Source organism: Rutidosis leptorrhynchoides, chromosome 11, assembly GCF_046630445.1.
Source record: "Rutidosis leptorrhynchoides isolate AG116_Rl617_1_P2 chromosome 11, CSIRO_AGI_Rlap_v1, whole genome shotgun sequence".
In the NCBI taxonomy this organism is placed as follows: domain Eukaryota; kingdom Viridiplantae; phylum Streptophyta; class Magnoliopsida; order Asterales; family Asteraceae; genus Rutidosis; species Rutidosis leptorrhynchoides.
In genome coordinates this window covers 344,784,951-344,807,608 of record NC_092343.1, presented here as the reverse complement: position 1 = coordinate 344,807,608, position 22,658 = coordinate 344,784,951, and the positions used below count along the sequence as shown (strand labels likewise).

Genomic DNA, 22,658 nt, shown 5'->3' with positions numbered 1-22,658 from the left:
TCCTTTCGTCCTAGATGTCATGTTAAATCCAAGAGATACAGAGTGATCACTCTCTTATAGATTTAACTTTTCAGGCCTTAGACATCTGACTCTCAACGAATAAGAGGGACAAATTCCATCTTGACTACATACGTCCTAGATATACACTTTGTAATATACCTGAGTTCTTCCTTATGTACTACCATGTTTCAGAATAGCGAAGGAAAGAATCAAGGCACAGTACTTGGTGAATATCCGAACCCGATATGTATCTCAGGTCAGAGGATACAATGATATTCGCCTTTACTCAAGATTACATGTGATCAACCACAAAGGCTCTATACAGTAATTCTTGAGAGCGGGTCTTCCAATATTTGTTTCCCACAAATATCTATGAACCTTGGTTGCAACCTTGCCCCACATTCAACCTATGAATGTATACCAATCCAAGTTCATAATAGTCTAAACCTCACACTTGTTCCCACAAATGTGATCGACTACGGAATTTAGAATAGTTGCTTATTCATGGATGAAATATGCAAAATAGGAACATGACTCATAATTAAATTAATACCATAATTATATTAATGAGTTTGAACTAATTCGTTCCGTTACAATACATAAAGTAGATCAATTCCAATCACTAGAATATCGAAGCCCTAACGCACAAACATGTCCCTCATGTTTTGGCCCATGTAAAAGCTTCGTGAGTGGATCCGCAACATTATGATCTGTGTGAACTTTGTGAATACATATCTTTCCCTTTTCAACCTCATCCCTGATGTAGTTGAATCTCCGCTCAATGTGACGAGTCTTTTGATGAGCACGAGGCTCCTTGATTTGAGCAATCGCACCCTCGTTGTCACAAAAGATCTCAAGAGGGTCCTGAATGGAAGGGACCACTCCTAAGTCGTCGATGAATTTATTCATCCATGCAGCTTCCTGAGCTGCCAGTGAGGCGGCAATGTACTCCGACTCTGTAGTGGATAACGCAACAACCTCCTGTTTCGAACTCTTCCAAGAGACCGCACCACCATTTAACATGAAGACATAACCGGATTGTGATCGAGAGTCATCTCGATCAGTTTGGAAACTCGCGTCTACGTAACCTTTTACGGCGAGTTCCTCCTCATCAGACCCGTATATTAGAAACATATCCTTAGTTCTCCTAAGGTATTTCAATATACTTTTAACAGCAATCCAATGACTGTTTCCTGGGTTGTTCTGGTATCTACTTGTCAAGCTTAGAGCGCATGACACATCCGGTCTAGTACATATCATTGCATACATGATAGACCCAATAGCGGATGCATATGGGACTTTCTTCATTCTCTCTTGTTCATCTTTCGTGGTAGGACACTGAGATGAACTGAGAATGGTTCCTCTTTGAATAGGTACCAAACCTTTCTTAGAGTTTTCCATCTTGAACCTTTTCAAGATTTTATCAATGTATGTACTTTGACTTAAACCTATCAATCTCTTGGATCTATTTCTATAGATCCCTATCCCCAATATGTATTGTGCATCTCCAAGATCCTTAATGGAGAAGCAACTCTTTAGCCAAGTTTTGACTCCTTGCATTGTGGTAATATCATTCCCAAATAATAATATATCATCCACATATAGTACAAGGAACATGATGGTGCTCCCACTAGCTTTCTTATATACACAAGCTTCATCACCATTTTTAATGAAGCCAAATTTCTCGGCTTCCTCATTAAAACGATGATTCCACATTCTAGATGCTTGTTTCAATCCGTAGATTGACTTCTTTAACTTGCATACACTTTTAGGATATTTTGGATCAACAAAACCTTCAGGCTGGACCATATAGACATCTTCCATAAGATATCCATTTAGGAAAGCGGTTTTGACATCCATTTGCCATATTTCATAGTCGTAGTGAGCAGCAATGGCAAATAATATCCTAATAGACTTTAGCATAGCCACAGGCGAGAAAGTTTCATCATAATCAACCCCTTGAGTTTGAGTGAAACCTTTTGCAACAAGTCTAGCTTTATATGTATCCAAGTTTCCATGTATGTCGGTTTTCATTTTGAAAAGCCATTTGCAATCAACTAGCTTAGAGCTAGGAGGTTGCTCAACAAGTTCCCACACTTGGTTTTCATACATGGATTGCATCTCGGCGTTCATGGCTTCCTGCCATTTATCTTTATCAATCCTTGATAAAGCATCTTGGTAGTTTGTTGGTTCATCCAAATCAACCGTATAGCAACCATCTATGAGAAACCCATATCTCTCAGGAGGATTGCTAATCCTACCAGATCTACGAATGTCTTGTGTATTTTGATCATCCATTTGATCACTATCAACATTTTCATGTTGAGTGCTAGTGTCAACCAATTGTGTATCATCTACTTGATCTTGAACCTCTTCAAGATCTATCTTCCTTTCACTATTTCCTTCCATTAGGAACTTAGTTTCAAGGAATTCCGCCTTCCGAGCAATAAATACATTCTGCTCGGATGGATCATAGAAATAGTATCCCATATCATCCTTGGGATATCCTATGAAGATACACTTCGTGGATCGAGCATTCAACTTATTAGGGACGTAACGCTTAGGATAAGCTTCACATCCCCATACTTTTAAGTATGATAGAGATGGAGGTTTACCAAACCACATCTCGTGAGGAGTTCGTTCCACTTTCTTGGTTGGGGCCATATTTAAAATACGAGCCGCGGAGCTTAGACAATAACCCCAAAATGATAGAGGCAACGAGCTTCTTGCCATCATAGATCGAACCATATCCATTAGGGTTCGGTTCCTCCTTTCGGAAACTCCATTAAGTTGGGGTGTTCCGGGTGGAGTAAGTTGTGAGATAATCCCACAACTCCTAAGATGATCTTGGAAGGCATCGCTTAGGTATTCACCTCCTCTATCGGTACGTAGTACCTTAATTGTCCTATTGAGTTGATTTTGTACTTCGTTTTGATATTCTTTGAATGCTTCAAACGTTTCGTCCTTGTGTCTTAATAAGTAGACATATCCGAAACGACTAAAGTCATCAATGAAAGTAACAAAGTATCTTTCACCATTCCTAGTTATGGGTTTAAAGGGTCCACATACATCCGAATGTATTAATCCCAATAAATCTTTAGCCCTTTCATAAGTCCCTTTGAAAGGTGCTTTAGTCATCTTGCCTTGTAAACAAGATTCGCATACATCAAATGAATCCATTTCATTTGATTTCAAAAGTCCATTCCTTTGAAGTGTATGCATTCGGTTCTTGTTTATGTGACCAAGGCGACAATGCCATAAGTAGGAATCACTCAAATCCCTTTTGAGTTTCTTGGTGCTTGTATGGTATATAGAGCTCGATGATGCGTCATCATGAACCAATTCATAAATTCCATTTGAAGGCGAAGCCTTGAAATAGAATACATTATCTAAATAAATATGGATATCATCATTAACAAAATTAAGATTAAAACCACATTGTTTCAAACGGGAAATGGAAATAATGTTTCGACATAAATCGGGTGCATACAAAACATCTTTCAAAATAAGTTCCAAACCACTTGGAAGCTTTAACACAAAGTCTCCTTGAGCCTTCACTTGCACTTTGGCTCCATTACCCATGTAGAGACTTGATGTTCCCGTTTGCTTGCTACTTCTTTTGAACCCCTGCAATGAATTGCAAATGTGAGTTCCACATCCAGTGTCTAATACCCATGTATTAGAAGAAGTAATACTAAGCTCTATATATACCATATATATATTACCTGAGGTTTGCCCTGCATCCCTCTTGTCCTTCAACTCCTTAAGATAGATCGGACAGTTTCGTTTCCAATGACCCATTTCACCGCAACCGAAACATGGGTCTTCCTTGGGGTTTGCCTTCTCGGCTACCTTTTGCTTCTTGGCCTTGTTGATGGTTGGGGTAACCATCTTCCCCTTCCCTTTGCCTTGGTAAGCGGGTCCTTTTCTCTTAGCCACCTTTGGCTTAGAGGTCTTACCTTTGGACCCACCTTGATCGATTGCTAACACGGGTAAAGCCCTTTTACCCATGCTAGTTTCCGCCGTTCTAAGCATACCGTGAAGCTCACCTATGCTCTTATCCATCCCATTCATATTGTAATTAATTACAAATTGATCAAACCTTTTTGATAGGGAGTTAAGGATAAGATCGGTGGCTAACTCATTAGATATGTTTAGGTTAAGACGGTTAGCACGATCAATAAGGCTCTTCATTTTGAGGACATAAGAGGAGACGGATTGGGTGTCATCCATACGACATGCATGTAGCGCTCGAACCGTTTCGAAGCGCTCGACACGTGCTTGTTGAAGGAACATCTCCTTCAATTGCGTAATCATGTCATATGCACTATGATGTTCGAAATCCTTTTGGAGTTCGGGTATCATAGTCCCAAGCATTAGACAAGCGACTTGCACCGAATCGGCGCAATACTTGTCATAATAAGTCATGCCCTCTATATCTTCCTCATCCGGTTGGTCGGGAATAGGGTCCTCCAACACATACGCTTTGTCCTCAAGTTTGAGGACAATCCTAAGATTACGGAACCAATCCATAAAGTTCGTATGGTTGAGTTTGTCTTTCTCGAGGAGAGACCTTAATGATAGGTTGTTTAGGTTAAGTGGTGCGTTGTTCATGTTGTTGTTGTTATTAGCGGCCATCTACAAAATTCAACAAAGTTCTTTTAAGTATTGATTTCAATTTAATAAACAATACCCTTTTAATTTGTTTTATTAAATATTAGAATCCAACGGTAAATCAAATTTCGGTTAGGTGACCTTTATCCCGTCATTTGATTTAGCTAGGTAGTCTTAATGACAATTGCAATCCTTTTGCAACTTCTAATTTATGGGATCATGCAATCCTTTTGCATGGCATATTAATCCCATCAACGCCTATTTGTTCCTCATGCTTCGGTGACCCTAAGTTCATGATTCCCAAATCAAGTCGTCCTACTTGCGTAGACATGTAGACTTAACATACAAGTGGTTAGGTGACCTTTATCCCACATGTATGCGAAGTGTACCTTATTCACATTAGTTCACTCATGACGGTTAGGTGACCTTTATCCCATCAAGAGATTCCTAATATGTCTAAGTGTTTCCACAAAAGGATGGCGTTTAACTTGTTTGCCTTGTTTTAGTTAAGGGATTTTAAGTTTTCATAATTCTAGTTTAAGAAAACATTTGCCATACACCAACATGCATTTGGTGTAAAGTTCATTATGAAAAGCCAATTTCATGTCTATAAACCATTTTATATATATGATCCTAATCATGATCTTAATAACCGTTTATTAATGTCCTTTTAGCCATATTTAATTTAACCATTTAAATTGACGTTTTGCATGTCGTTAATTAATGTATAATTTAACCAATTAAATTTCCATTTAGCTTGTTGTTAACTTGTGTGATTAACTTGTAGCATACAAACATACAATCCACAATCATACAATAAACAACCATGCATGCAAAACAAATATGTTCACAATCAAGCCATATTGGTAGACATTTGTTTAGCCGAAAACAAATGCCACCGGATAAGGGGTAATTACACAAAGTAGGAGATTTCAAATCTCCCACTTAACCTTGCATCCAAATGCTTCTTCATGTGTTCTTCAAGTCTTCATCATTCTTCATCATTTTACAAAATATATCCTAATACATTTTGTCTAAAAAATGAAATTACAACCTAATCTATTTTACATACCAAATATAAAATAAATTACATAACCAAATGAATTATTACATGCCAAATGAATAAATATTATTACAAACCAATTGAATAAACATCAATCAACCATGCATGCAACCAAACACAAGGTCAAGGCTTAGATTGTGAACATTAACTACATAAGTGATAGGCAATACAGAATCACAAGTGATTGGAAACACAGAATCACAAGTGATCTGCAACACAGAATCACAAGTGATTGGCAGTGCAGAATCACAAGTGATCGGCAGTACAGAATCACAAGTGATTGGCAGTACAGAATCACAAGTGATCGGCAGTACAGAATCACAAGTGATTGGCAGTACAGAATCACAAGTGATTGGCAGTACAGAATCACAAGTGATCGGCAGTACAGAATGCAGAATCACAAGTGATTTTGGCCAAAATGACAACCACCCAAAACCCAAAATTTTACATTCTACTTCATGCATGTTCATAGAATGCAAAATTATAGTGGGTTTAATAACCATCTCGAAGCATATTTCAACAACCTCGGCTCTAGATACCATTGTTGGGATTTAACAAGTTCATAAAATACTTAAACCATTTTAAGAATTAAGAAAACGGAAGCATGTTAATTACCAATTTAAAACTTGTTAATCTTTAACCAATTAAAGTTAAATCCCAATTAGGATCAAGTTGTGATATATATACTTACAAACTACAAGCAAGTAAAGAGATTATACCTACTCCAAGCTTGCTAGTAAATGATGAAGATGATGATGTTGAATGGAGCTCCAAAACTATGAAACCTCAAGTTGTTATACCCCAAACTTTGCACCAACACCTTGTACTTTGGTTAGGATTCTTGACACTTGAATTAAACTTGCAAAAACCAAAATCTTGAACCCCTTTGAGCTCCCTTTAGCCCACGGCCAGCAGCAGCAGATTTTCAAAGTTTTTTGCAGTTTTTTTTGCTTAGTCACATGATGTCTTGATGTGTGTTTGCATGTTATAGGAATTGGGAAAGCATGGGCATCAAAGGGAATCTCTAGCATGCTTCTTCAACTCCCAATGCCTTTTCAAGGACTTAATAATAATATACATTATATAAAAAAAAAAAAGACTGATTTTATAAAATCAGTTTTTATAAAACTTAATTTTATAAAACACATTATATAAACATGTATATTATTTGTTATGTATATTTTATAAAACCAATTTTATAAAATGTGACATAACTTAATTATTTAACCTATAAATAATTAAATCCTTGTTATATAAGTTATTTCATAACTTATATATAAACATATCAAGTGACATTATTTAAGAAACCCTTTTCTTTAAAGTTCAAGTGTCGTGTATTTAATCAACGATCCAACCGCTAAAATTAAATACGAATAAAGTGTCGGTAAGTTTGTTATTGGGTATGACCCGACTTGGATCATAACACATTAGCCACATTAATTTAATATGTCTCTCGGGCATACGAAATACCTTCATTTAATTCATCGCTATACTTCGATCCGTCAACTGACCGTAGTTCACGTATCTATTAAGAAATAAAAATATATATATAAAGTTTGAATAAAAATAGTTATCAAATGTAAATTATATATATATATATATATATATATATATATATATATATATATATATATATATATACATTTGATAACTGGGAATGTATATATACACAATGAGTTTACCTGGTTGGTGAACCAACTAGGAAAATTTGTTTTCATGTCCATATTGGGGTTCTCTGCTTTAAACTGACTGTAAATGTTCAAAGAGAATTGTTAGTATGATCAACGTTTACACAGTTAAGTCATTATAAATTCATATTTTAGTATAAAGACTTACTTTTTGTATTCTTCGTTGTCAGAACAATTGTCGAGTACATACCAGTGAAGTTTGTCCTGAATATCCCTGGCCAGAGATTTGAACACACCTTTACTGATAAATTTACATAACGAGTTGAACACACGAAACTCACATGACCTAATTGGCCCGTCCGCATATCTGTCAGGACGATTAAATCTCGTCTGTATACCTTCAAGAGACATTGAACATGCAGTTAATGCTTCATCTGCAACGTACCCCTCAGCTATACAACCTTCAGGCTTAGCTTTATTTCTAACATAATTTTTTAGTTTTTTCATGTATCTCTCAATTGGATACATCCACCTCATGTAAACAGGCCCTCCATATATAGCCTCTTCAGGTAAATGCATCACCAAATGAATCATTATGTCAAAAAAAGCGGGAGGATAAATTAACTCGAGAGTACATAACAGTTTAATCAATTGTTTTTGAGCTTTCAACATGTCTGCCACCATTAACTCTCGAGCACAAATTTGCTTAAAGAATGCGCATAGCTGCATTATTGGTGTAGAGATGGTTTCGTCCAAAAACGCGTTAACTCCGAACGGTAATAATCATTTCATCATGATATGGCAATCATGAGATTTCATGTTCGTAATGTTGGTATTATCCTTGTTCACTTTATGCCTGAAGTTTGATCCAAACCCATCTGAAAGTTTTACTTCTTTAATGAATTTACAAAAACTTACCCTGTCTTCGGGTTTTAAAGAGTATTTGGGAAGATGTTTGAAGAATTGCCCATCTTTTTTACCTTTGGTTTTAGGTTTGAGCCATAAATCTTTTCAAATTCCCAATTTTTCCAAGTCAACTCGTGCATTGTGAGTGTCTTTGGACTTGTCATTCATTATTAAGGTACTCAAAATAGCCTCCAACACATTCTTTTCAATATGCATGACATCCAAGTTGTGTTGCAGTGGAAGACATTTTCAATACTCAAGTTCCCGAAAAATAGAAATTTTAGTCCAGTTGTGACGATATTTAGGGAGACGTTTTCTTTTTTCACCAACATTTGTATGATTTTTACCGGGATTACCAACTGTCAACAAATCTGTAAGTTGGTTTTCGATATCAGCTACTTTGAACTTTCTAGGTTTAGAGGTATGATCAACCTTACCATTGAATTCTAAGCTTTCTCTGTATAGGTGATTCGATTCAAGGTTCGATATGTGACTGACAAAAACAATTTTATTTTTCACACGCATAGCAGGAGTGTCCTCGTTACATGTAGGGCATGCTTTATAACCTTGGCCACTCCAACCGGACAAACTACTACGGGCAGGATAATCGTTTATGGCCCAAATAAGCATTGCTTTCATATGAAAATACGTGTTTGTAACTGAGTCATGTGTAACAATCCCTTCGGACCATAAAATCTTTAGTTCATCAACTAAAGGCCTCAAGTAAACATCAATATCTTTTCCAGGTGATTTAGGACCAGGAATTAACAGAGTCAGGATGAGAGAACTTTCTTTCATATATATCCACGGCGGCGTATTGTACGTTGTCAATATTACTGGCCACATGATGTAAGGATTATTCATGTTGCCGAATGGATTGAAACCATCAGCAGCCAACCCTAGTCGAACGTTTCTGTGTTCACGTGCAAACTTCGGATATCTTTTGTCAATTTCTTTCCAAGCTCGACCATCTACCGGATGACGCCTTTTACCCCCTTCATTGCACCGCCCAGTAGCATGCAAAGTCATATCCTTTGCAGTGTATCTGGAACTGTACAAACGTTTTAGTCTTGGAGTTATTGGAAAATAACGCAAAACTTTATTAGGAACTTTCTTCCCCGTTGTGCGTTCATCTTTCCATCTACTCTCGTTACATATTGGACAGTTTTCCAAATCCTGGTATTCTTTATAAAACAAACAACAATCATTCTTACAAGCATGTATCGCTTGATACCCTAAACCGATCTTTCTCATCCACTTCTTAGTTTCGTAAAATGATTTCGGAATTGTGTTATTTGGGGGATGTGATTGTATGAGTAATTCTAACAATTGGTCGAATCAAGTATTCATCCATTTGGTCAAGACTTTAATGTGTGTTAACTTGGCTAAAAACTCTAATGAGGACAACTTGCAACCGGGATATAGCTCGGTTTGGGTGGAGTCAATTAAATCCTCAAGACCAGTTGTGGTCGTGTCATTCATAGTCTCATCGTCATTCGGACCTTCCTCCTCAAAATTAGGAAATTCCTCCAACTGAATATCGTGCAAGAAATTTCTTAGAGGGTCTGTTGTGTTGTGTACTTCGGGGGTTGTTGGATGACGATCAGGAATATATAGATGGTATAAAGGAGGTCAGCACTTGGGGTTCCAGTCATGCTGTTCGAAATCTGTTTGCACAACTACTTCTTACTGATAGTCTAAGTCGTCTAGAATACGTTTTCGAAAAGGCTTTTGAGTATCTGTCTGTCAACATAATTCATCATCGCATATCAGGTATGCTTTCCGACTATTAGTTGTATTTTAAAACTTTTTTAATATTGAAATGATTAAAAAATAAAGGAATATTCATTATATATTAACAAAAAAGCAATAATAGGTTTGGAAACAAGGTACACATACAGAATTTCAAATATTTATTGAAACCAGAAGATGTCATATTTATGTATAGTAAGATTTGCAGATTTTCATTTAGAGACATACTAATCTCTTGTCATTTATATTCAATTAAATGCAGCTATTCAACCAACAGCCGAAATGCTTCAAAACATGACCTTGAATGAAATCGAAAAGCTACTGCAACGTAATGGTAAATCGTTAAGGAATTACAGTTCTATGCCATTTCCTTCTTCCGTAGGTTTGGACTTATCAGAAAATTAGTTGATTATTGATGAACTGTCATATGATATGTCATCACTAGCATCTGAGCACTGTATTCTTATCGATAAATTAACCGAAGAACAATGTAATGCATACGACACAATTGTCAAAGCAGTTCACGATAATAGAGGCGGTGTGTTCTTTTTGTATGGTTACGGTGGAACCGGGAAAACTTTCTTATGGAGAACTTTATCAGCTGCTTTTTGTTGTAGAGGTGAAATTGTTTTGAATGTAGCATCCGGTGGAATTGCAGCTTTGTTATTACATGGAGGTAGGACTGCACATTCCCATTTTGCAATACCTATTAACCCACACGATGAGTCATTTTGTAACATTTTACCAAGTACTAATCTGGATTGGTTAATAAGAAGAGCTAAGCTAATTATTTGGGATGAAGCACCCATGGTTAATAGGATTTGTATTGAAACTCTCGATCGTTCTTTAAGAGATATATGTAGACCGATCAATCCTAACAGCATGGATACACCTTTTGGTGGGAAAATTGTAGTTTTTGGTGGAGACTTTCGACAGATATTACCAGTTATTACACGCGGAACTAGGGAACAAATAGTTGGAGCATCTCTAAATTCTTCATACCTATGGGATCATGTTACTGTTTTGACACTAACAGTTAATATTATAAGACTATCAACGGTTGGTTCCGGTGAGTCTGAAGAAGAAAATCAAAGAAAAGTGGAAGAAATTCAGAATTTTGCAGATTGGTTATTATCCATCGGTAATGGCACTATGAACCCGACAGAAGATGGAATTTCAGAAATCGAAATGCCGGAAGATGTTTTAATCAATGATGTTGAAGATCCAATTGGATCAATTATTAATTCCATATATCCACAGTTTTTAGAAAACCTTGGTAACCCGGAATATTATCAACAACGAGCTATTCTTGCCCCAACTCATGAAATAGTCAACATCATTAACGAATGAATGATGCAAGCCCTTCAAGAAAAAGAAGTGTCATTTTTGAGCTCTGACAGCATATGTCAATCTGAAAGAGACTCACACTTTAACAATGAGTTATACAACACTGATTACCTAAACAACATCAACGTAGGTGGTTTACCAAAGCATGATCTAAAACTAAAGGTTGGTGTACCAGTCATGCTTCTTAGAAACGTTGATCAAGCAGGCGGACTGTGCAATGGTACAAGATTACAGATAACAGAGCTACACTATAAAATTATTAAAGCAAAAATTTTAACGGGTACTCATGTTGGCACCATTACTGATATTCCACGGATGCTCATTGTACCATCTGATAAAAGGATACCTTTCTGATTTCAAAGAAGACAATACCCAATAGCAGTGTGCTTTGCGATGACGATTAACAGAAGTCAATGACAGTCATTAGCACATGTTGGTTTATTCCTACCGAAACCTGTTTTTAGTCACGGCCAACTATATGTAGCTCTTTCTAGAGTGACATCAAAGAATGGACTAAAGGTTCTGATTATTAATAAAGACAAGGAATTATCAAAAAAAAAAAAAAAAAAAAAAAAAAAACTACCAATGTTGTCTTCAAAGAAGTATTGCAACACATTTAGTGGTATGTTACTATATTATTACTTATTACACTTTATTTTGTAATTTTTTTAAAATATGAACACATTATTACTTACAGTTAACAGATAATATGTTGTATATTGTACTGATATTGCAAAAATCTTTTTTTTTAACAGGCTGTCAAGTTGTTGAAATGCTCATGTTAAACTGCTTGCTTTTAGCACGTCATATATTTTAAAAAAAATCTATTCATCAGTCTGTACAGAACGGATTCAACAAAGACATTCAGCTTCTTCAAAATTTTCTTATTCCGATGCTTTATTTAATTTCGAGACATTTTCATGTCCAGTAGCTAGATCTACAGTTACAACAACAAGTTTTGTTTTCTGTAATGTAATACATTTTTGGCTGTTTGAAATTTGAAGTTTATTTACAGCTTACTATAAGTTAAGTCAAACTGGCATTTTTGCATTGCTATGAAAAAATTTAAAAAATTCCAAACTTTACAACATAATGCTGAAAGATAATTTAAAGTAAACATGGTGACCATCCAATTCAACAACTGTAATATGATAACAAACAAGAACTGTAATAGAATAACAAATATCATCATAAATTATAATCCTACAATTAACTAATTATGTTAATCATCCAAAATTTTACCAGACTACTTCAAATTAAACGGGCCTTCAATTACATAAATTCAATGCTAATAAAAAGCCCACTTAATAAATCAAAATAAACAACACACATTAACAGGCCCAAATACGTATTTAAAAAACCTATTTACAGCTGCAGTTTAATCGATCAACTAGGGTTCTATCGATGGTAAACGCGTTTCATAGAACAGTTTGCAACTGAGAACAGTTACAAAAAAAAAAGAAAAAACTGTAAGTGTCTTATGTTATTCAGTATTTGAATTTTCTTATTTACATCAACGTTATTAAATCCATTAAAAAGTTCATTACCTGCAGATATCAAATGCTTGATTTCATTTGTTACAATCTTTAATTAATATGTAATTCAAATTTGATTAACAAGTATTCGGGCTTATTTTCTTCAGTTTACGAGTTACATAGTTTAGTATACCTTATTATGTCTGCATTTGTATATGTTAATTAGAAATAAGATTTTGAATTTTATTTTTAAAATCGATAATCAATAAAATATGCTAATGTTTCTTCATTTCTATTTACAGACAGATATGATGTTGTTACTGTATACGATATTTAGTTTCATATATGTTCATCGGATGTATTTTGTAATAGGACATGATCAATACATTAATGATAATGATCTTTGTTAATCGTTAATTCTATAAATCATTTTGTTTACTTAATAATAACAGGCATAAAATAGTTTTCCCTAAAAACATGTATTTGGACCATAAAAACATTTACTAATTTTGTAGATTTCTTTTTTTTAAAGTCATTAATGAATTAATTATGCTATTGTTTCTTCATTTAAATATACAAACATGTGTAATGTCGATACTGTATCCTAAGAAACCGCCACCTTCGTCCGTACACGTAATTTCCAGTGGCGTTGAGCAAGAAGTGGTATTACAATTAATGTATATTATTATATTATCACTGTGCTTTTACATATAATTTATTAATAAAATTAATTCACTTTAAACATGTTCTTTTTTTAGCCTATGCCATTAAATTAGTTCAAACTATACTACAATCAGTCTCTACCTACACATAATGTTTGGATACACACACTACATGGATATAATGCATAGGTCGGTTTAAGGTTCTCTAATGATACTGTAATGCTAAGTGTTGGATGGAACTAGATTATTCATGATCTGAAAATTCGAGAAACTGATATTCTATGCTTTACTGGTATTGACAAAGGCAATTATGAGTTGGTTATATACCCAATCAGCATGATTCCAAAAAATTTGTTTAACATAACCGATAAATGGACTGACGTTATTGAACTTCAACGAAGAATCTTTCTAATGGCTCCTTATAGAAGATCTCCTTCATACATGGCTTTTATTGATGATGAAAATCAAACTGAGCTGGTATGATATTTTCAAACTTTTTTTCTCATCATAATGAATACGTTTTATCTACATTACTAAAAGGTTTAATGAACATTATTTATTGTATTATTGTTATTTGAATTTTAAAAAATATTTGATTTATAGTTTTATAGCTTCATACTGTAGTGACCCGAACTTTTCCATGATTATATATTATATGAGATTAATATTTACATGAATAAATGTTTCCAACATGTTAAGCAATCAAACTTGTTAAGCTTGATTAATTGAAACGGATTTTGTGTTAACGTTTGACCACCCAGTTTGTCCGATGATTCACGAACGTTATAACTTGTATATGACATGATATTATATATATATATATATATATATATATATATATATATATATATATATATATATATATATATATATATATATATATATATATATATATATATATATATATATATATATATATATGAAATGTCCCGTTCTTATTGATTAAAAACGTTCCATATTAATTGATTTCGTTGCGAGGTTTTGACCTCTATATGAGACGTTTTTCAAAGACCGCATTCATTTTAAAACAAACCATAACCTTTATTTCATCAATAAAGGTTTAAAAAGCTTTACGTAGATTATCAAATAATGATAATCTAAAATATCCCGTTTACACACGACCATTACATAATGGTTTACAATACAAATATGTTACAACAAAATAAGTTTCTTGAATGCAGTTTTTACACAATATCATACAAGCATGGACTCCAAATCTCGTCCTTATTTAAGTATGCGACAGCGGAAGCTCTTAATAATCACCTGAGAATAAACATGCTTAAAATGTCAACAAAAATGTTGGTGAGTTATAGGTTTAACCTATATATATCAAATCATAATAATAGACCACAAGATTTCATATTTCAATACACATCCCATACATAGAGATAAAAATCATTCATATGGTGAACACCTGGTAACCGACAATAACAAGATGCATATATAAGAATATCCCCATCATTCCGGGACACCCTTCGAATATGATATAAATTTCGAAGTACTAAAGCATCCGGTACTTTGGATGGGGTTTGTTAGGCCCAATAGATCTATCTTTAGGATTCGCGTCAATTAGGGTGTCTGTTCCCTAATTCTTAGATTACCAGACTTAATAAAAAGGGGCATATTCGATTTCGATAATTCAACCATAGAATGTAGTTTCACGTACTTGTGTCTATTTTGTAAATCATTTATAAAACCTGCATGTATTCTCATCCCAAAAATATTAGATTTTAAAAGTTGGACTATAACTCACTTTCACAGATTTTTACTTCGTCGGGAAGTAAGACTTGGCCACTGGTTGATTCACGAACCTATAACAATATATACATATATATCAAAGTATGTTCAAAATATATTTACAACACTTTTAATATATTTTGATGTTTTAAGTTTATTAAGTAAGCTGTCCTCGTTAGTAACCTACAACTAGTTGTCCACAGTTAGATGTACAGAAATAAATCGATAAATATTATCTTGAATCAATCCACGACCCAGTGTATACGTATCTCAGTATTGATCACAACTCAAACTATATATATTTTGGAATCAACCTCAACCCTGTATAGCTAACTCCAACATTTACATATAGAGTGTCTATGGTTGTTCCGAAATATATATAGATGTGTCGACATGATAGGTCGAAACATTGTATACGTGTCTATGGTATCTCAAGATTACATAATATACAATACAAGTTGATTAAGTTATGGTTAGAATAGATTTGTTACCAATTTTCACGTAGCTAAAATGAGAAAAATTATCCAATCTTGTTTTACCCATAACTTCTTCATTTTAAATCCGTTTTGAGTGAATCAAATTGCTATGGTTTCATATTGAACTCTATTTTATGAATCTAAACAGGAAAAGTATAGGTTTATAGTCGGAAAAATAAGTCGTTTTTGTAAAGGTAGTCATTTCAGTCGAAAGAACGACGTCTAGATGACCATTTTAGAAAACATACTTCCACTTTGAGTTTAACCATAATTTTTGGATATAGTTTCATGTTCATAATAAAAATAATTTTCTCAGAATAACAACTTTTAAATCAAAGTTTATCATAGTTTTTAATTAACTAACCCAAAACAGCCCGCGGTGTTACTACGACGGCGTAAATCCGGTTTTACGGTGTTTTTCGTGTTTCCAGGTTTTAAATCATTAAGTTAGCTTATCATATAGATATAGAACATGTGTTTAGTTGATTTTAAAAGTCAAGTTAGAAGGATTAACTTTTGTTTGCGAACAAGTTTAGAATTAACTAAACTATGTTCTAGTGATTACAAGTTTAAACCTTCGAATAAGATTGCTTTATATGTATGAATCTAATGATGTTATGAATATCATTACTACCTTAAGTTCCTTGGATAAACCTACTTGAAAAGAGAAAAATGGATCTAGCTTCAACGGATCCTTGGATGGCTTGAAGTTCTTGAAGCAGAATCATGACACGAAAACAAGTTCAAGTAAGATCATCACTTGAAATAAGATTGTTATAGTTATAGAAATTGAACCAAAGTTTGAATATGATTATTACCTTGTATTAGAATGATAACCTACTGTAAGAAACAAAGATTTCTTGAGGTTGGATGATCACCTTACAAGATTGGAAGTGAGCTAGCAAACTTGAAAGTATTCTTGATTTTATGTAACTAGAACTTGTAGAATATATGAAGAACACTTAGAACTTGAAGATAGAACTTGAGAGAGATCAATTAGATGAAGAAAATTGAAGAATGAAAGTGTTTGTAGGTGTTTTTGGTCGTTGGTGTATGGATTAGATATAAAGGATATGTAATTTTGTTTTCATGTAAATAAGTCATGAATGATTACTCATATTTTTGTAATTTTATGAGATATTTCATGCTAGTTGCCAAATGATGGTTCCCACATGTGTTAGGTGACTCACATGGGCTGCTAAGAGCTGATCATTGGAGTGTATATACCAATAGTACATACATCTAAAAGCTGTGTATTGTACGAGTACGAATACGGGTGCATACGAGTAGAATTGTTGATGAAACTGAACGAGGATGTAATTGTAAGCATTTTTGTTAAGTAGAAGTATTTTGATAAGTGTATTGAAGTCTTTCAAAAGTGTATAAATACATATTAAAACACTACATGTATATACATTTTAACTGAGTCGTTAAGTCATCGTTAGTCGTTACATGTAAGTGTTGTTTTGAAACCTTTAGGTTAACGATCTTGTTAAATGTTGTTAAACCAATGTTTATAATATCAAATGAGATTTTAAATTATTATATTATCATGATATTATCATGTATGAATATCTCTTAATATAATATATATACATTAAATGTCTTTACAACGATAATCGTTACATATATGTCTCGTTTAAAAATCTTTAAGTTAGTAGTCTTGTTTTTACATATGTAGTTCATTGTTAATATACTTAATGATATGTTTACTTATCATAGTATCATGTTAACTATATATATATATATATATATATATATATATATATATATATATATATATATATATATATATATATATATATATATCCATATATATGTCATCATATAGTTTTTACAAGTTTTAACGTTCGTGAATCACCGGTCAACTTGGGTGGTCAATTGTCTATATGAAACATATTTCAATTAATCAAGTCTTAACAAGTTTGATTGCTTAACATGTTGGAAACATTTAATCATGTAAATATCAATCTCAATTAATATATATAAACATGGAAAAGTTCGGGTCACTATAGTACCTACCCGTTAAATAAATTTCGTCCCGAAATTTTAAGCTGTTGAAGGTGTTGACGAATCTTCTGGAAATAGATGTGGGTATTTCTTCTTCATCTAATCTTCACGCTCCCAGGTGAACTTGGGTCCTCTACGAGCATTCCATCGAACCTTAACAATTGGTATCTTGTTTTGCTTAAGTCTTTTAACCTCACGATCCATTATTTCGACGGGTTCTTCGATGAATTGAAGTTTTTCGTTGATTTGGATTTCATCTAACGGAATAGTGAGATCTTCTTTAGCAAAACATTTCTTCAAATTCGAGACGTGGAAAGTGTTATGTACAACTGCGAGTTGTTGAGGTAACTCAAGTCGGTAAGCTACTGGTCCGACACGATCAATAATCTTGAATGGTCCAATAAACCTTGGATTTAATTTCCCTCGTTTACCAAATCGAACAACGCCTTTCCAAGGTGCAACTTTAAGCATGACCATCTCTCCAATTTCAAATTCTATATCTTTTCTTTTAATGTCAGCGTAGCTCTTTTGTCGACTTTGGGCGGTTTTCAACCGTTGTTGAATTTGGATGATCTTCTCGGTAGTTTCTTGTATAATCTCCGGACCCGTAATCTGTCTATCCCCCACTTCACTCCAACAAATCAGAGACCTGCACTTTCTACCATAAAGTGCTTCAAACGGCGCCATCTCAATGCTTGAATGGTAGCTGTTGTTGTAGGAAAATTATGCTAACGGTAGATGTCGATCCCAACTGTTTCCGAAATCAATAACACATGCTCGTAGCATGTCTTCAAGCGTTTGTATCGTCCTTTCGCTCTGCCCATCAGTTTGTGGATGATAGACAGTACTCATGTCTAGACGAGTTCCTAATGCTTGCTGTAATGTCTGCCAGAATCTTGAAATAAATCTGCCATCCCTATCAGAGATAATAGAGATTGGTATTCCATGTCTGGAGACGACTTCCTTCAAATACAGTCGTGCTAACTTCTCCATCTTGTCATCTTCTCTTATTGGCAGGAAGTGTGCTGATTTGGTGAGACGATCAACTATTACCCAAATAGTATCAAAACCACTTGCAGTCCTTGGCAATTTAGTGATGAAATCCATGGTAATGTTTTCCCATTTCCATTCCGGGATTTCGGGTTGTTGAAGTAGACCTGATGGTTTCTGATGCTCAGCTTTGACCTTAGAACACGTCAAACATTCTCCTACGTATTTAGCAACATCGGCTTTCATACCCGGCCACCAAAAATGTTTCTTGAGATCCTTGTACATCTTCCCCGTTCCAGGATGTATTGAGTATCTGGTTTTATGAGCTTCTCTAAGTACCATTTCTCTCATATCTCCAAATTTTGGTACCCAAATCATTAAGATGCTTCTCCGATCCTTTGGGTATTTCATCCTTTAAATTTCTCTCTTTTAAAACTCCTTGTTGCGCCTCCTTTATTTGAGTAGTAAGGTTATTATGAATCATTATATTCATAGATTTTACTCGAATGGGTTCTCTGTCCTTCCTGCTCAAGGCATCGGCTACCACATTTGCCTTCCCCGGGTGGTAACGAATCTCAAAGTCGTAATCATTCAATAATTCAATCCACCTACGCTGCCTCATATTCAGTTGTTTCTGATTAAATATGTGTTGAAGACTTTTGTGGTCGGTATATATAATACTTTTGACCCCATATAAGTAGTGCCTCCAAGTCTTTAATGCAAAAACAACCGCTCCTAATTCCAAATCATGCGTCGTATAATTTTGTTCGTGAATCTTCAATTGTCTAGACGCATAAGCAATCACCTTTGTTCGTTGCATTAATACACAACCGAGACCTTGCTTTGATGCGTCACAATAAATCACAAAATCATCATTCCCTTCAGGCAATGACAATATAGGTGCCGTAGTTAGCTTTTTCTTCAATAACTGAAACGCTTTCTCTTGTTCATCATTCCATTCAAATTTCTTCCCTTTATGCGTTAATGCAGTCAAGGATTTTGCTATTCTGGAAAAGTCTTGGATGAACCTTCTGTAATAACCAGCTAGTCCTAAAAACTGGCGTATGTGTTTCGGAGTTTTCGGGGTTTCCCACTTTTCAACAGTTTCTATCTTTGCCGGGTCCACCTTAATACCTTCTTTGTTCACTATGTGACCGAGGAATTGAACTTCTTCCAACCAAAATGCACACTTTGAAAACTTAGCGTACAATTCTTCCTTCCTCAATACTTCTAACACCTTTCTCAAATGTTCACCGTATTCTTGGTCATTCTTTGAGTAAATAAGTATGTCATCAATGAAAACAATGACAAACTTGTCAAGGTATGGTCCACACACTCGGTTCATAAGGTCCATGAACACAGCTGGTGCATTAGTTAAACCAAACGGTATGACCATAAACTCGTAATGACCGTAACGTGTTCTGAAAGCAGTCTTTGGAATATCATCTTCTTTCACCCGCATTTGATGATACCCGGAACGTAAGTCAATCTTTGAATAAACAGACGAGCCTTGTAGTTGATCAAATAAGTCGTCAATTCTCGGTAGTGGGTAGCGGTTCTTGATGGTAAGTTTGTTCAACTCTTGGTAGTCGATACACAACCTGAATGTACCATCTTTCTTCTTGACAAACAAAACAGGAGCTCCCCACGGTGATGTGCTTGGTCGAATGAAACCACGCTCTAAAAGTTCTTGTAATTGGCTTTGCAGTTCTTTCATCTCGCTGGGTGCGAGTCTGTAAGGAGCACGAGCTATTGGTGCAGCTCCTGGTACAAGATCTATTTGAAATTCAACGGATCGATGTGGGGGTAATCCCGGTAATTCTTTCGGAAATACATCGGGAAATTCTTTTGCGACGGGAACATCATTGATGCTCTTTTCTTCAGTTTGTACTTTCTCGACGTGTGCTAGAACAGTATAGCAACCTTTTCTTATTAGTTTTTGTGCCTTCAAATTACTAATAAGATGTAGCTTCGTGTTGCCCTTTTCTCCGTACACCATTAAGGGTTTTCCTTTTTCTCGTATAATGCGAATTGCATTTTTGTAACAAACGATCTCTGCTTTCACTTCTTTCAACCAGTCCATACCGATTATCACATCAAAACTCCCTAACTCTACTGGTATCAAGTCAATCTTAAATGTTTCGCTAACCAGTTTAATTTCTCGATTCCGACATATATTATCTGCTGAAATTAATTTACCATTTGCTAATTCGAGTAAAAATTTACTATCCAAAGGCGTCAATGGACAACTTAATTTAGCACAAAAATCTCTACTCATATAGCTTCTATCCGCACCTGAATCAAATAAAACGTAAGCAGATTTATTGTCAATAAGAAACGTACCCGTAACAAGCTCCGGGCCTTCCTGTGCCTCTACCGCATTAATAATGAAAACTCTTCCGCGGCCTTATCCATTTGTGTTCTCCTGGTTCGGGCAATTTCTAATAATGTGGCCCGGTTTTCCACATTTATAACAAACTACATTGGCATAACTTGCTCCGACACTACTTGCTCCGCCATTACTCGTTCCGACACCATTTGTTCCTTTTGTTCTATTAACCCCTGGTCCGTAGACCTCACACTTCGCCGCGCTATGACCATTTCTTTTACACTTGTTGCAAAATTTGGTGCAGAACCCCGAGTGATACTTTTCACACCTTTGGCATAGCTGCTTCTGATTGTTGTTGTTATTGCAGTTATTATTGTTGTTGGGATGATTGTTGTAGTTGTTGTTGTTGTTGTTGTTGTTGTTGTTGTTGTTGTTGGGCCGTTTGTTGTAGTTGCGATTGATGTTGCGATTGTTGGGATAATTGTTGCGATTATTGTTGTAATTGCTGTTGTTGTTGTATTGGTGATTCTTATCACCGTTTTCCTCCCACTTTCTTTTGACTTGCTTCACATTGGCCTCTTCAGGAGTCTGTTCTTTAATTCTTTCTTCAATCTGGTTCACTAGTTTGTAAGCCATTATACATGCCTGTTGTATGGAGGCGGGCTCGTGTGAACTTATATCTTCTTGGATTCTTTCCGGTATTCCTTTCACAAACGCGTCGATCTTCTCTTCCTCATCTTCGAATGCTCCCGGACACAATAGGCACAATTCTGTGAATCGTCTTTTGTACGTGGTAATATCAAATCCTTGGGTTCATAACCCTCTAAGTTCTGTCTTGAGCTTATTTACCTCGGTTCTGGGACGGTATTTCTCGTTCATCAAGTGCTTGAATGCTGACCACGGTAGTGCGTACGCATCGTCTTGTCCCACTTGCTCAAGATAGGTATTCCACCATGTTAACGCAGAACCTGTGAAGGTATGCGTAGCATACTTCACTTTGTCCTCTTCAGTACACTTACTTATGGCAAACACCGATTCGACCTTCTCGGTCCACCGTTTCAATCCGATCGGTCCTTCTGTTCCATCAAATTCCAAAGGTTTGCAGGTAGTGAATTCTTTGTAGGTGCATCCTACACGATTTCCTGTACTGCTAGATCCAAGGTTATTGTTGGTATGTAGCGCAGCCTGTATTGCGGCTATGTTTGAAGCTAGAAAAGTACGGAATTCCTCTTCATTCATATTCACGGTGTGTCGAGTAGTCGGTGCCATTTCCTTCAAAATTATCAAATGGAACAAGTTAATCATACAGAATATTAAGAGTAGTTAATAGTATTTCGTAGCATAATATGAACTCATTTATAAAAGCTTTTTCTTCATATTAGCGTTTTATAAGTTTAAATTCGGGTAGTACCTACCCGTTAAGTTCATACTTAGTAGCTAATATACAATTCAACTACTACAATTCTATATGAAAAACTGATTATAATAATATTTCGCGTTCAAACTTTTATACAATATTTTACAAACTTACAATACCGCTTATTTTACATAAAGCATGAAATATAGCACACAATAACTTTGATACAAGATAGTTGTGAAGATAATTCTAGCTAGTACACAAGTCGTTCAGCAAAGGCAATAAAGACACGTAATTCATACGTCTAGAAAC

General features: G+C 35.0%; 2 protein-coding genes across 2 annotated transcripts; both read left to right on the top strand.

The window, feature by feature from the left end:
* Positions 1 to 9,580: 9,580 nt before the first annotated feature.
* LOC139875828 (uncharacterized) lies at positions 9,581 to 11,313 on the top strand. Its single transcript, XM_071863123.1, has 4 exons — positions 9,581 to 9,640; positions 9,732 to 9,984; positions 10,226 to 10,297; positions 10,409 to 11,313. Exons 1-4 carry the CDS (start codon positions 9,581 to 9,583, stop codon positions 11,311 to 11,313), a joined length of 1,290 nt encoding a protein of 429 aa, XP_071719224.1.
* Positions 11,314 to 11,316: 3 nt separating this feature from the next.
* On the top strand, positions 11,317 to 11,664 carry LOC139875827 (uncharacterized). Its single transcript, XM_071863122.1, has one exon. It carries the CDS (start codon positions 11,317 to 11,319, stop codon positions 11,662 to 11,664), a length of 348 nt encoding a protein of 115 aa, XP_071719223.1.
* Positions 11,665 to 22,658: the final 10,994 nt, after the last annotated feature.

Excerpts from the sequence above, each read along its gene's own strand:
- LOC139875828 (XM_071863123.1), top strand. The coding sequence starts at position 9,581 with ATGTGTGTTAACTTGGCTAAAAACTCTAATGAGGACAACTTGCAACCG. Across the intron at positions 9,641-9,731 it reads TGCAACCGGGATATAGCTCG|GAAATTCCTCCAACTGAATA; the intron begins GTTTGGGTGGAG and ends CCTCAAAATTAG. Across the intron at positions 9,985-10,225 it reads AATTCATCATCGCATATCAG|CTATTCAACCAACAGCCGAA; the intron begins GTATGCTTTCCG and ends AATTAAATGCAG.
- LOC139875827 (XM_071863122.1), top strand. The coding sequence starts at position 11,317 with ATGCAAGCCCTTCAAGAAAAAGAAGTGTCATTTTTGAGCTCTGACAGC.